The sequence below is a fragment of the Scyliorhinus torazame genome, chromosome 12 (assembly GCF_047496885.1).
Source record: "Scyliorhinus torazame isolate Kashiwa2021f chromosome 12, sScyTor2.1, whole genome shotgun sequence".
Lineage (NCBI taxonomy): Eukaryota > Metazoa > Chordata > Chondrichthyes > Carcharhiniformes > Scyliorhinidae > Scyliorhinus > Scyliorhinus torazame.
This window is the reverse complement of record NC_092718.1, coordinates 134,239,133-134,256,183: the sequence shown is the minus strand read 5'-3', so window position 1 is coordinate 134,256,183 and position 17,051 is coordinate 134,239,133. Positions and strand designations below refer to the sequence as shown.

The 17,051-nt window shown below is 62.2% G+C and overlaps 1 protein-coding gene across 1 annotated transcript in view; it reads right to left on the bottom strand.

The window, feature by feature from the left end:
- Window positions 1–1,535: 1,535 nt before the first annotated feature.
- The window catches only part of LOC140387102 (glutamate receptor ionotropic, kainate 5-like), a 150,364-nt gene continuing 134,848 nt past the window's right edge, over window positions 1,536–17,051 (bottom strand). The window contains exon 9 of the mRNA XM_072470110.1: window positions 1,536–2,295. Coding sequence (XP_072326211.1) covers window positions 1,945–2,295 — 351 coding nt within the window. The 3' untranslated portion in view covers window positions 1,536–1,944. The remainder of the gene's footprint in view (window positions 2,296–17,051) is intronic.

Genomic DNA, 17,051 nt, shown 5'->3' with positions numbered 1-17,051 from the left:
TAAGGTGGCAGGATAACCGGTATCACCCCCTCCTCTGGCTTGAGACAGGCACTGGATAGTTGCTGCAAATTTGCATAGTAGAGTTCTTTATTCACTCAATCTTAGCAGATGTGTCCTTGCCATTTTTGAGTTGCTAGTTTTTGATTTTTTTTTTGGTAACTATACATAGAAATTAGCAAAGTAAACTGAAGGACAAAAAAGTTAACGGAAAGAAAAGTTCAGATCTCCATGGAACTTTCCGGATAAGGTCCCGGTCGCTCCAGATATGGAGCCCATTGTTTTGTTAAAAGTGCGGAGCACGCGTTGTGTGTGGTTTTAATTCTATTGTCCTTTTCGGTTGAACCCTTTGACAAGGCAGTTAAGAACCCTGAGTTCCGCAAGGGCGGGTATGATCCTGGGAGTTGTAGTAAGCTCACCATCTGGCACTGTCCGTCGGTGCTTACCCACTCTTCCCAACACCTCGTTTCCCCCCCCTCCCCTGACCTCCCAACACATGTTGTCTCACATCTCTCTCTCCTGAACCACACTCTCGGGATCCTTGTCCGTTCTGAGGTCGAAAAACAAAACCATGGCCCACCTCAGCTGATGGCATGGGCTGGCTGGCTGGCTGGGGTGGGGTGGGGTGGGGTGGGGTGGCTGGCTGGGCTGGGCTGGGCAGGGCTGGGCTGGGCTGGCTGGCTGGGGTGGGGTGGCTGGCTGGGCTGGGCTGGGCTGGGCTGGGCTGGCTGGCTGGCTGGCTGGGGTGGGCTGGGCTAGCTGGCTGGGGTGGGGTGGCTGGCTGGGCTGGGCTGGCTGGGGTGGGGTGGGTGGGCTGGGCTGGCTGGGGTGGGGTGGCTGGCTGGGCTGGGCTGGCTGGGGTGGGGGGGTGGGCTGGGCTGGCTGGCTGGCTGGGGTGGGGTGGCTGGCTGGGCTGGGCTGGTTGGGGTGGGGTGGCTGGCTGGGCTGGGCTGGCTGGGGTGGGGTGGGCTGGGCTGGGCTGGCTGGCTGGGGTGGGGTGGGGTGGGGTGGGCTGGGCTGGGCTGGGGTGGGGTGGGCTGGGCTGGGCTGGGCTGGGCTGGGGTGGCTGGGCTGAGCTGGGCTGGGCTGGCTGGGCTGGGCTGGGGTGTGGTGGGGTGGCTGGGCTGGGGTGGGGTGGGGTGGGGTGGGGTGAGGTGGGGTGAGGTGGGCTGGGCTGGGCTGGGCTGGACTGGGCTGGGCTGGGCTGGGCTGGGCTGGGGTGGGGTGGGGTGTCTGGGGTTGGCTGGGCTGGGCTGGGCTGGGCTGGGCTGGGGTGGGCTGGGCTGGGCTGGGGTGGGGTGGGGTGGGGTGGGGTGGGGTGGGCTGGACTGGGGTGGGGTGGGGTGGGCTGGACTGGGGTGGGGTGGGGTGGGCTGGGGTGGGGTGGCTGGGCTGGGGTGGGGTGGGGTGGGCTGGGGTGGGCTGGGCTGGGGTGGGCTGGGCTGGGCTGGGCTGGGGTGGGGTGGGGTGGCTGGGCTGGGCTGGGGTGGGGTGGGGTGGGGTGGGGTGGGGTGGGGTGGGGTGGGGTGGGCTGGGCTGGGCTGGGCTGGGCTGGGGTGGGGTGGCTGGGCGCGATCCTGTTTCACCAGTTGGGGAACAGACGGAATAGGTGCAGGAAGGAGGTCATTTGAATGCGTGAGCCTGCCCCCTCCTCCAGATCCCCATCGACCGGTCCTCCCGCCGTCCCTCCACCCGAACCATGAAATTCGGTCCCCTCGCCCAAAAAAGTCGACCACCTTAAAAGGATTCAGTGACCCCCAGCTCCAGCACCTTCTGAAGCAGAGAGTTCCAAGGTTCAGGGGGTTAGGGGGGGTCAGGGGACGGAGGGCGCCGCTGGGTGGGGCGCAGTCTTTCAGACAGGTTTCCGAGAGAGAGAGAGAGAGAGTGGTTGTTGTGTGGGACTCGGAGTACAGGTAAGAGCTGATCAGGAGCAGCGGCAGGTCCCGGCTACTCCTCGGCCCCTCCCTCGGCCGGCGGCTGCTCGTCAGTGGCTGCGATGCGCGGGATGCGGGTGGTCCGCATGCCCTGTATCCGGCGGCACTCCTGGCAGATCCGGATGTGGGTGCAGCCCCGCAGAGGGGCCACGTCGTCCAGCAGCCGCTGAGGCCCCGGGCCTAGGCCCGGCTCCACCCCAGAGTACAGTTTGCCGTTGCTGAGCCTCAGTTCACGGCCTGCCCTCAGTTGCTTGGACACGGAGACTCCCACTCGACCCGGTCTCCGGCGCCGCCTGGATCGCGAGGTCTTCTTGCAGGACACGGCGTGCCGAAGTTCACTCAACATCTCCTGACACATGGAGATCTGCCAGAGGGGAAAGGGGGAGAGAGGGGGAGAGAGAGGGCGGGGGAGAGAGAGGGCGGGGGAGAGAGAGGGCGGGGGAGAGAGAGGGCGGGGGAGAGAGAGGGCGGGGGAGAGAGACAGGAAGGGTGAGAGAGAGAGGGAGAGCAGGAGGGGGAGAGGGAGGGAGGGGGAGAGAGGGGGAGGGGGGGAGAGAGAGAGGGAGGGGAGAGGGCGGGGGAGAGAGACAGGGAGGGTGAGAGAGAGAGGGAGGGGGAGAGAGATAGGGAAGGGGAGAGAGAGGGAGGGGTAGAGAGGGGGGCGGAGAGGACGAGAGAGAGGTAAAGACGCAGACAGAGAGAGACACACAGATATATGGGGAGAGACAGACAGAGGGGAGAGAGAGGGGAGAGAGAGAGGGAAAAATAAATACACAGGGAGAGAGAAACAGGGAGTGAGAGGGCAGAGGGAGAAAGAGAGATACAGAGGCCATGTTAGATACTCAGTAACCAATCAGCAAGTCAGCTCACAACCCAGCCCACTGTGTCCCACACAACCCAGCCCACCGTGCCCCACACAACCCAGCCCACCGTGTCCCACACAACCCAGCCCACCGTGTCCCACACAACCCAGCCCACCGTGTCCCACACAACCCAGCCCACCGTGTCCCACACAACCCAGCCCACTGTGTCCTACACAACCCAGCCCACCGTGTCCCACACAACCCAGCCCACCGTGTCCCACACAACCCAGCCCACCGTGCCCCACACAACCCAGCCCACCGTGTCCCACACAACCCAGCCCACCGTGTCCCACACAACCCAGCCCACCGTGCCCCACACAACCCAGCCCACCGTGCCCCACACAACCCAGCCCACTGTGTCCCACACAACCCAGCCCACCGTGTCCCACACAACCCAGCCCACTGTGTCCCACACAACCCAGCCCACTGTGTCCCACACAGCCCAGCCCACTGTGTCCCACACAACCCAGCCCACTGTGTCCCACACAACCCAGCCCACCGTGTCCTACACAACCCAGCCAACCGTGCCCTACACAACCCAGCCCACTGTGTCCCACACAACCCAGCCCACTGTGTCCCACACAACCCAGCCCACTGTGTCCCACACAACCCAGCCCACTGTGTCCCACACAACCCAGCCCACCGTGTCCTACACAACCCAGCCAACCGTGCCCTACACAACCTAGCCCACTGTGTCCTACACAACCCAGCCCACCGTGCCTACACAACACAGCCCACCGTGTCCTACACAACCCAGCCAACCGTGCCCCACACAACCCAGCCCACCGTGCCCCACACAAACCATCACGCCGTGCCTACACAACACAGCCCACTGTGTCCTACACAACCCAGCCAACCGTGCCCTACACAACCCAGCCCACCGTGTCCCACACAACTCAGCCCACCGTGTCCCACACAACTCAGCCCACCGTGTCCCACACAACCCAGCCCACCGTGCCTACACAACACAGCCCACCGTGTCCTACACAACCCAGCCAACCGTGCCCTACACAACCCAGCCCACCGTGCCCCACACAAACCATCACGCCGTGTCCCACACAAACCACACGCCGTGTCCCACACAAACCACACGCCGTGTCCTACACAAACCATCACGCCGTGTCCCACACAAACCATCACGCCGTGTCCCAGACAACCCAGCCCGCCGTGCCCCACACAAACCATCACGCCGTGTCCCACACAAACCATCACGCCGTGTCCCACACAAACCATCACGCCGTGTCCCACACAAACCACACGCCGTGTCCCACACAACCCAGCCCACCGTGTCTCACACAAACCATCACGCCGTGTCCCACACAAACCATCACGCCGTGTCCCACACAACCCAGCCCACCGTGTCTCACACAAACCATCACGCCGTGTCCCACACAAACCATCACGCCGTGTCCCACACAAACCACACGCCGTGTCCCACACAACCCAGCCCACCGTGTCTCACACAAACAATCACACCGTGTCCAACACAAACCATCACGCCGTGTCCCAGACAGCCCAGCCCGCCGTGTCCCACACAAACCATCACGCCGTGTCCCACACAAACCATCACGCCGTGTCCCACACAAACCATCACGCCGTGTCCCACACAAACCAGCCCGCCGTGTCCCACACAAACAATCATGCTGTGTCCCACACAAACCATCATGCCGTGTCCCACACAAACCATCATGCCATGTCCCACACAACCCAGCCCGTCGTGTCCCACACAAACCATCACGCCGTGTCCCACACAACCCAGCCCGCCGTGTCCCAGACAAAGCATCACACCATGTCCCACACAAACCATCCCGCCGTGTCCCACACAAACCATCACGCCATGTCCCACACAATCCATCATGCGGTGTCCCACACAATCCATCATGCGGTGTCCCACACATTCCAGCCCACCGAGTCCCACACAAACCATCACACATGTCCCACACAAACCATCCCGCCGTGTCCCACACAAACCTTCACGCCGTGACCTATACAAACCATCATGCCGTGTTCCACACAAACCATCACGCCGTGTCCCACACAATCCATCATGCCGTGTCCCACACAACCCAGCCCACCGTGTCCCACACAACCCAGCCCACCGTGTCCCACACAACCCAGCCCACCGTGTCCCACACAACCCAGCCCACCGTGTCCCTGACAAACCATCATGCCGTGTCCCAGACAACCCAGGCCGTGCCCACACAAACCAGCCCACTGTGTCCCACACAAACCATCACGCCATGTCCCACACAATCCAACCTACCGTGTCCCACACAACCCAGCCCACCGTGTCCCACACAAACCATCCCGCCGTGTCCAACACAAACCTTCACGCCGTGACCTATACAAACCATCATGCCGTGTTCCACACAAACCATCACGCCGTGTCCCACACAATCCATCATGCCGTGTCCCACACAACCCAGCCCACTGTGTCCCACACAACCCAGCCCACCGTGTCCCACACAACCCAGCCCACCGTGTCCCTCACAAACCATCATGCCGTGTCCCAGACAACCCAGGCCGTGCCCACACAAACCAGCCCACTGTGTCCCACACAAACCATCACGCCATGTCCCACACAATCCAACCTACCGTGTCCCACACAACCCAGCCCACCGTGTCCCACACAAACCATCCCGCCGTGTCCCACACAAACCATCACGACGTGTACCAGACAAACCATCACGCCATGTCCTACACAAACCATCACGTGTCCCACAAAAACCATCAGGCCGTGCCCCACACAAACCATCACACCATGTCCCACACATCCCAGCCCGCCGTGTCCCAAACAAACCATCACGCCGTGTCCCACACAACCCAGCCCACCATGCCCACACAACCCAGCCCGCCGTGTCCCACACAACCCAGCCCACCGTGCCCACACAACCCAGCCCACCGTGCCCACACAACCCAGCCCACCATGTCCCACACAACCCAGCCCACCGTGCCTACACAACCCAACCCACCGTGCCCCACACAACCGAGCCCACCGTGCCCACACAACCCAGCCCACCATGTCCCACACAACCCAGCCCACCGTGCCTACACAACCCAACCCACCGTGCCCCACACAACCCAGCCCACCATGTCCCACACAACCCAGCCCACCGTGCCCACACAACCCAGCCCACCGTGCCTACACAACCCAACCCACCATGCCCCACACAACCGAGCCCACCGTGCCCACACCACCCAGCCCACCGTGTCCCACACAACCCAACCCACCGTGCCCCACACAACCGAGCCCACCGTGCCCACACAACCCAGCCCACCGTGTCCCACACAACCCAACCCACCGTGTCCCACAGAACGCAGCCCGCCGTGTCCCACACAAACCATCACGCCGTGTCCCACACATTCCAACCCACCGTGTCCCACACATTCCAGCCCACCGTGTCCCACACATTCCAACCCACCGTGTCCCACACATCCCAGCCCACCGTGTCCCACACAGCCCAGCCCACCGTGTCCCACACAGCCCAGCCCACCGTGTCTCACACAGCCCAGCCCACCATGTCCCACACAAACCATCACACCATGTCCCATACAACCCAGCCCACTGTGTCCCACACAAACCAGCCCACCGTGTCCCACACAAACCATCACGACGTGTACCACACAAACCATCAGGCCGTGTCCCACACAAACCATCAGGCCGTGTCCCACAGAAACAATCACGCCGTGTCCCACAAAAATCATCACGCCCTGTCCCACACATGCCAGCCCACCATGGCCACACAACCCAGCCCACCGTGTCCCACAGAACGCAGCCCACCGTGTCCCATACAAACCATCAGGATGGGTCCCACACAACCCAGCCAGCCGTGTCCCACACAATCCATAACGCCGTGTCCCACACAATCCATCACGCCGTGTCCCACACTTCCCAGCACACCGTGGCCCACACAGCCCAACTCGCCGTGTCCCACACAAACCATCACACCATGTCCCACACAACCCAGCCCACCGTGTCCCACACAAACCATACGCCGTGTCCAACAAATCCCAGCTCATCGTGTCCCACACAAACCATCACGCCGTGTCCCACACAAACCTTCACGCCGTGACCTATACAAACCATCATGCCGTGTTCCACACAAACCATCACGCCGTGTCCCACACAATCCATCATGCCGTGTCCCACACAACCCAGCCCACCGTGTCCCACACAACCCAGCCCACCGTGTCCCACACAACCCAGCCCACCGTGTCCCACACAACCCAGCCCACCGTGTCCCTGACAAACCATCATGCCGTGTCCCAGACAACCCAGGCCGTGCCCACACAAACCAGCCCACTGTGTCCCACACAAACCATCACGCCATGTCCCACACAATCCAACCTACCGTGTCCCACACAACCCAGCCCACCGTGTCCCACACAAACCATCCCGCCGTGTCCAACACAAACCTTCACGCCGTGACCTATACAAACCATCATGCCGTGTTCCACACAAACCATCACGCCGTGTCCCACACAATCCATCATGCCGTGTCCCACACAACCCAGCCCACTGTGTCCCACACAACCCAGCCCACCGTGTCCCACACAACCCAGCCCACCGTGTCCCTCACAAACCATCATGCCGTGTCCCAGACAACCCAGGCCGTGCCCACACAAACCAGCCCACTGTGTCCCACACAAACCATCACGCCATGTCCCACACAATCCAACCTACCGTGTCCCACACAACCCAGCCCACCGTGTCCCACACAAACCATCCCGCCGTGTCCCACACAAACCATCACGACGTGTACCAGACAAACCATCACGCCATGTCCTACACAAACCATCACGTGTCCCACAAAAACCATCAGGCCGTGCCCCACACAAACCATCACACCATGTCCCACACATCCCAGCCCGCCGTGTCCCAAACAAACCATCACGCCGTGTCCCACACAACCCAGCCCACCATGCCCACACAACCCAGCCCGCCGTGTCCCACACAACCCAGCCCACCGTGCCCACACAACCCAGCCCACCGTGCCCACACAACCCAGCCCACCATGTCCCACACAACCCAGCCCACCGTGCCTACACAACCCAACCCACCGTGCCCCACACAACCGAGCCCACCGTGCCCACACAACCCAGCCCACCATGTCCCACACAACCCAGCCCACCGTGCCTACACAACCCAACCCACCGTGCCCCACACAACCCAGCCCACCATGTCCCACACAACCCAGCCCACCGTGCCCACACAACCCAGCCCACCGTGCCTACACAACCCAACCCACCATGCCCCACACAACCGAGCCCACCGTGCCCACACCACCCAGCCCACCGTGTCCCACACAACCCAACCCACCGTGCCCCACACAACCGAGCCCACCGTGCCCACACAACCCAGCCCACCGTGTCCCACACAACCCAACCCACCGTGTCCCACAGAACGCAGCCCGCCGTGTCCCACACAAACCATCACGCCGTGTCCCACACATTCCAACCCACCGTGTCCCACACATTCCAGCCCACCGTGTCCCACACATTCCAACCCACCGTGTCCCACACATCCCAGCCCACCGTGTCCCACACAGCCCAGCCCACCGTGTCCCACACAGCCCAGCCCACCGTGTCTCACACAGCCCAGCCCACCATGTCCCACACAAACCATCACACCATGTCCCATACAACCCAGCCCACTGTGTCCCACACAAACCAGCCCACCGTGTCCCACACAAACCATCACGACGTGTACCACACAAACCATCAGGCCGTGTCCCACACAAACCATCAGGCCGTGTCCCACAGAAACAATCACGCCGTGTCCCACAAAAATCATCACGCCGTGTCCCACACATGCCAGCCCACCATGGCCACACAACCCAGCCCACCGTGTCCCACAGAACGCAGCCCACCGTGTCCCATACAAACCATCAGGATGGGTCCCACACAACCCAGCCAGCCGTGTCCCACACAATCCATAACGCCGTGTCCCACACAATCCATCACGCCGTGTCCCACACTTCCCAGCACACCGTGGCCCACACAGCCCAACTCGCCGTGTCCCACACAAACCATCACACCATGTCCCACACAACCCAGCCCACCGTGTCCCACACAAACCATACGCCGTGTCCAACAAATCCCAGCTCATCGTGTCCCACACAAACCATCACGCCGTGTCCCACAAAATCCAACCCAACTTGTCCCACACAACCCAGCCCAACTTGTCCCACACAACCCAGCCCACCGTGCCCTACACAACGCAGCCCACCCTGTCCCACACAACCCAGCCCACCGTGCCCCACACAATCCAACCCACCGTGTCCCACACAACCCAGCCCACCGTGTCCCACACAACCCAGCCCACCGTGTCCCACACAACCCAGCCCACCCTGTCCCACACAACCCAGCCCACCGTGTCCCACACAACCCAGCCCACCGTGCCCTACACAACGCAGCCCACCCTGTCCCACACAACCCAGCCCACAGTGTCCCACACAATCCAACCCACCATGTCCCACACAACCCAGCCCACCGTGCCCTACACAACGCAGCCCACCCTGTCCCACACAACCCAGCCCACCGTGCCCCACACAATCCAACCCACCGTGTCCCACACAACCCAGCCCACCGTGTCCCACACAACCCAGCCCACCCTGTCCCACACAACCCAGCCCACAGTGTCCCACACAATCCAACCCACCATGTCCCACACAACCCAGCCCACCGTGTCCCACACAACCCAGCCCACCGTGCCCCACACAATCCAACCCACCGTGTCCCACACAACCCAGCCCACCGTGTCCCACACAACCCAGCCCACCGTGTCCCACACAACCCAGCCCACCGTGTCCCACACAACCCAGCCGACCGTGCCCATACAACGCAGCCCACCGTGTCCCACACAACCGAGCCCACCGTGTCCCACACAACCCAGCCCACCGTGTCCCACACAACCCAGCCCACCGTGTCCCACACAACCCAGGCCACCGTGTCCCACACAACCCAGCCCACCGTGCTTACACAACCCAGCCCACCGTGACCCACACAACCCAGCCCACCCTGTCCCACACAACCCAGCCCACCATGTCCCACACAACCCAGCCCACCGTGTCCCACACAACCCAGCCCACCGTGTCCAACACAACCCAGCCCACCGTGTCCCACACAACCCAGCCCACCGTGTCCCACACAACCCAGCCCACCGTGTCCAACACAACCCAGCCCACCGTGTCCCACACAACCCAGCCCACCGTGTCCCACACATCCCAGCCCACCCTGTCCCACACAACCCAGCCCACCGTGCCCACACATGCCAGCCCACCGCGCCACACAACCCAGCCCACCGTGTCCCACACAAACCATCACGCCATGTCCTACACAGACCATCATGCCGTGTCCCACACAAGCCATCACGTCGTGTCCCACACAAACCATCACTTGTCCGACAAAAACCATCAGGCCGTGTCCCACAGAAACAATCACGCCGTGTCCCACACAAACCATCATGCCGTGTCCCAGACAACCCAGCCCGCCGTGTCCCACACAAACCAGCCCGCCGTGTCCCACACAACCCATCATGCCGTGTCCCACACAAACAATCACGCCGTGTCCCACACAAACCATCACGCCGTGTCCCACACAACCGAGCCCGCCGTGTCCCACACATCCCAGCCCGCTGTGTCCCACACAACCCACCACGCCATGTCCCACACAAACCATCACGCCGTGTCCCACACAAACCATCACGCCGTGTCCCACACAAACCATCATGCCGTGTCCAACACAACCCAGCCCGCTGTGTTCCACACAAGCCAGCCCACCGTGTCCAACACAACCCAGCCCACCGTGTCCCACACAACCCAGCCCACCGTGCCCCACACAACCCAGCCCACCGTGTCCCAAACAACCCAGCCCACCGTGCCCACACAACCGAGCCCGTGTCCCACACAACCCAGCCCACCGGGTCCCACACAACACAGCCCACCGTGTCCCACACAACCCAGCCCACCATGTCCCACACAACACAGCCCACCGTGTCCCACACAACCCAGCCCACCGTGTCCCACACAACGCAGCCCACCATGTCCCACACAACCCAACCCACCGTGTCCCACAGAACGCAGCCCACCGGGTCCCACACAAACCATACGCTGTGTCCAACAAATCCCAGCCCACCGTGTCCCACACAACCCAGCCCGCCGTGTCCCACACAACCCAGCCAACCGTGTCCCACACAACCCAGCCCACCACGCCACACAACCCAGCCCACCGTGACCCACACAACCCAGCCCACCGTGTCCCACACAAACAATCACGCTGTGCCCACACAAACCATCACGTCGTGTCCCACACAAACCATCACGCCGTGTCCCACACAACCCAGCCCGCCGTGTCCCACACAAACCAGCCCACCGTGTCCCACACAACCCAGCCCACCGTGCCCCACACAACCCAGCCCACCGTGCCCCACACAACCCAGCCGACCGTGCCCACACAACCCAGCCCACCGTGTCCAACACAACCCAGCCCACCGTGTCCCACACAACCCAGCCCACCGTGCCCCACACAACCCAGCCCACCGTGCCCTACACAACCCAGCCGACCGTGCCCACACAACCCAGCCCACCGTGTCCAACACAACCCAGCCCACCGTGCCCACACTATCCAGCCCTCTGTGCCCACACAACCCAGCCCACCGTGCCCCACACAACCCAACCCACCGTGCCCCACACAACCCAACCCACCGTGTCCCACACATCCCAGCCCACCGTGTCCCACACAAACCATCACGGCGTGTCCCACAACAACCCAGCCCGCCGTGTCCCACACAAACCATCATGCCGTGTCCCACACGACCCAGCCCGCCGTGTCCCACACAACCCAGCCCACCGCGCCACACAACCCAACCCACCGCGCCCCACACAACCCAACCCACCGTGTCCCACACATCCCAGCCCACCGTGTCCCACCCAAACAATCACGCTGTGCCCACACAAACCATCACGTCGTGTCCCACACAAACCATCACGCCGTGTCCCACACAAACCATCATGTCGTGTCCCACACAAACCATCACGCCGTGTCCCACACAAACCATCACGCCGTGTCCCACACAAACAACACGCCGTGTCCCATACAAACCATCACGCCGTGTCCCACACAAACCATCACGCCTTGTCCCACACAAACAACACGCCGTGTCCCACACAACCCAGCCCACCGTGTCCCACACAAACCATCACGCCGTGTCCCACACAAACCATCACGCTGTGTCCCACAGAAACCATCATGCCATGTCCCACACAACCCAGCCCACCGTGTCCCACACAACCCAGCCCACCGTGCCTACACAACCCAGCCCACTTTGCCCACACAATCCAGACCACCATGCCAGACAACCCAGCCGACCGTGTCCCACACATCCCAGCCCACCATGTCCCACACAAACCATCGTGCCGTGTCCCACACAACCCAGGCAACCGTGTCCCACACAACACAGCCCACCGCGCCCCACAACCCAGCCCACCGTGACCCACACAACCCAGTCCACCGTGTCCTACACAAACAATCACGCTGTGCCCACACAAACCATCACGTCGTGTCCCACACAAACCATCACGCCGTGTCCCACACAACCCAGCCCGCCGTGTCCCACACAAACCATAACGCCGTGTCCCACACAAACCATCACGCCCTGTCCCACACAAACCATCACGCCGTGTCCCACACAAACCATCACGCCGTGTCCCACACAAACCATCACACCGTGTCCCACACAAACCATCACGCCGTGTCCCACACAAACCATCACGCCGTGTCCCACACAAACCATCACGCCGTGTCCCACAAAACCCAGCCACCGCGCCACACAACCCAGCCCACCGTGACCCACACAACCCAGCCCACCGTGTCCCACACAAACCATCACGCCGTGTCCCACACAACCCAGCCCGCCGTGTCCCACACAAACCATAACGCCGTGTCCCACACAAACCATCACGCCGTGTCCCACACAAACCATCACGCCGTGTCCCACACAAACCATCACGCCGTGTCCCACACAAACCATCACGCCGTGTCCCACACAAACCATCACGCCGTGTCCCACACAAACCATCACACCGTGTCCCACACAAACCATCACGCCGTGTCCCACACAAACAACACGCCGTGTCCCACACAAACCATCACGCCGTGTCCCACACAACCCAGCCCGCCGCGTCCCACACAAACCATCACGCCATGTCCCACACAACCCAGCCCACCGTGTCCCACACAACCCAGCCCACCGTGCCTACACAACCCAAACCACTGTGCCCACACAACCCAGCCCACCGTGTCCCACACATCCCAGCCCACCGTGCCACACAACGCAGCCCACCATGACCCACACAACCCAGCCCACCGTGTCCCACACAAACAATCACGCCGTGTCCCACACAACCCAGCCCGCCATGTCCCACACAAATCATCATGCCGTGTCCCACACAACCCAGCCAACCATGTCCCACACAACCCAGCCCACCGCGCCACACAACGCAGCCCACCATGACCCACACAACCCAGCCCACCGTGTCCCACACAAACAATCACGCTGTGCCCACACAAACCATCACGTCGTGTCCCACACAAACCATCACGCCGTGTCCCACACAACCCAGCCCGCCGTGTCCCACACAAACCATAACGCCATGTCCCACACAATCCAACCTACCGTGTCCCACACAACCCAGCCCACCGTGTCCCACACAAACCATCACGACGTGTACCACACAAACCATCACGCCATGTCCTACACAAACCATCACACCGTGTCCCACACAAACCATCACGTGTCCCACGAAAACCATCACGCCGTGTCCCACACAAACCATCACGTCGTGTCCCACACAAACCATCACACCATGTCCCACACATCCCAGCCCGCCGTGTCCCACACAAACCACCACTCCCTGTCCCACACAAACCATCACGCCATGTCCCACACAATCCAGCCCACCGTGCCCACACAACCCAGCCCGCCGTGTCCCACACAACCCAGCCCACCGTGCCCCATACAACCCAGCCCTCCGTGTGCCACACAACCCAGCCCACCGTGCCTACACAACCCAGCCCACCGTGTCCCACACAACCCAGCCCACCGTGTCCCACACAACCCAGCCCACCGTGTCCCACACAACCCAGCCCACCGTGTCCCACACAACGCAGCCCACTGTGTCCTACACAACCCAACCCACCGTGCCCCACACAACCCAGCCCACCGTGTCCCACACAACCCAGCCCACCGTGTCCCACACAACCCAGCCCACCGTGTCCCACACAACGCAGCCCACTGTGTCCTACACAACCCAACCCACCGTGTCCCACAGAACGCAGCCCACCGTGTCACACACAAACCATCACGATGGGTACCACACAACGCAGCCCACCGTGTCCCACACAACCCAACCCACCGTGTCCCACACAACGCAGCCCACCGTGTCCCACACAACCCAGCCCACCGTGTCCCACACAGCCCAGCCCGCCGTGTCCCACACAAACCATCACACCATGTCCCACACAACCCAGCCCACCGTGTCCCACACAAACCGTACGCCGTGTCCAACAAAACCCAGCCCACCGTGTCCCACACAACCCAGCCCACCGTGCCCCACACAACCCAGCCCACCGTGCCCAACACAACCCAGCCCACCCTGTCCCACACAACCCAGCCCGCCGTGCCCCACACAACCCAGCCCACCGTGTCCAACACAACCCAGCCCACCGTGTCCCACACAACCCAGCCCGCCGTGTCCCACACAAACCAGCCCACCGTGTCCCACACAACCCAGCCCACCGTGCCCCACACAACCCAGCCCACCGTGCCCCACACAACCCAGCCGACCGTGCCCACACAACCCAGCCCACCGTGTCCAACACAACCCAGCCCACCGTGTCCCACACAACCCAGCCCACCGTGCCCCACACAACCCAGCCCACCGTGCCCCACACAACCCAGCCGACCGTGCCCACACAACCCAGCCCACCGTGTCCAACACAACCCAGCCCACCGTGCCTACACTATCCAGCCCTCTGTGCCCACACAACCCAGCCCACCGTGCCCCACACAACCCAACCCACCGTGCCCCACACAACCCAACCCACCGTGTCCCACACATCCCAGCCCACCGTGTCCCACACAAACCATCATGCCGTGTCCCACACGACCCAGCCCGCCGTGTCCCACACAACCCAGCCCACCGCGCCACACAACCCAACCCACCGTGCCCCACACAACCCAGCCCACCGTGTCCCACCCAAACAATCACGCCGTGTCCCACACAAACCATCACGCCGTGTCCCACACAAACCATCATGTCGTGTCCCACACAAACCATCACGCCGTGTCCCACACAAACCATCATGTCGTGTCCCACACAAACCATCACGCCGTGTCCCACACAAACCATCACGCCGTGTCCCACACAAACCATCACGCCGTGTCCCACACAAACCACACGCCGTGTCCCACACAACCCAGCCCACCGTGTCCCACACAAACCATCGCGCCGTGTCCCACACAAACCATCGCGCCGTGTCCCACACAAACCATCACGCTGTGTCCCACACAAACAACACGCCTTGTCCCACACAAACAACACGCCGTGTCCCACACAACCCAGCCCGCCGTGTCCCACACAAACCATCACGCCGTGTCCCACACAAACCACACGCCGTGTCCCACACAACCCAGCCCACCGTGTCCCACACAAACCATCACGCCGTGTCCCACACAAACCATCACGCTGTGTCCCACAGAAACCATCACGCCATGTCCCACACAACCCAGCCCACCGTGTCCCACACAACCCAGCCCACCGTGCCTACACAACCCAGCCCACTTTGCCCACACAATCCAGACCACCACGCCAGACAACCCAGCCGACCGTGTCCCACACATCCCAGCCCACCATGTCCCACACAAACCATCGTGCCGTGTCCCACACAACCCAGGCAACCGTGTCCCACACAACACAGCCCACCGCGCCACACAACCCAGCCCACCGTGACCCACACAACCCAGTCCACCGTGTCCTACACAAACAATCACGCTGTGCCCACACAAACCATCACGTCGTGTCCCACACAAACCATCACGCCGTGTCCCACACAACCCAGCCCGCCGTGTCCCACACAAACCATAACGCCGTGTCCCACACAAACCATCACGCCCTGACCCACACAAACCATCACGCCGTGTCCCACACAAACCATCACGCCGTGTCCCACACAAACCATCACACCGTGTCCCACACAAACCATCACGCCGTGTCCCACACAAACCATCACGCCGTGTCCCACACAAACCATCACGCCGTGTCCCACAAAACCCAGCCACCGCGCCACACAACCCAGCCCACCGTGACCCACACAACCCAGCCCACCGTGTCCCACACAAACCATCACGCCGTGTCCCACACAACCCAGCCCGCCGTGTCCCACACAAACCATAACGCCGTGTCCCACACAAACCATCACGCCGTGTCCCACACAAACCATCACGCCGTGTCCCACACAAACCATCACGCCGTGTCCCACACAAACCATCACGCCGTGTCCCACACAAACCATCACGCCGTGTCCCACACAAACCATCACACCGTGTCCCACACAAACCATCGCGCCGTGTCCCACACAAACCATCGCGCCGTGTCCCACACAACCGAGCCCATCGTGTCCCACACAAACCAGCACGCCGTGTCCCACACAAACCATCATGCCGTGTCCCACAGAAACCATCACGACGTGTCCCACACAAACCATCATGCCGTGTCCCACACAAACCATCACGCCGTGTCCTACACAAACCATCACGCCATGTCCCACACAACCCAGCCCACCGTGACCCACACAACCCAGCCCACCGTGTCCTACACAAACAATCACGCTGTGCCCACACAAACCATCACGCCGTGTCCCACACAACCCAGCCCACCGCGCCACGCAACCCAGCCCACCGTGACCCACACAACCCAGCCCACCGTGTCCCACACAAGCAATCAAGCTGTGCCCACACAAACCATCACGTCGTGTCCCACACAAACCATCACGCCGTGTCCCACACAACCCAGCCCGCCGTGTCCCACACAAACCATCACGCCGTGTCCCACACAAACCATCACGTCGTGTCCCATACAAACCATCACGCCGTGTCCCACACAAACCATCACGCTGTGTCCCACACAAACCATCACGCCGTGATCCACACAAACCATCACGCCGTGTCCCACACAAACCATCGCGCCGTGTCCCACAC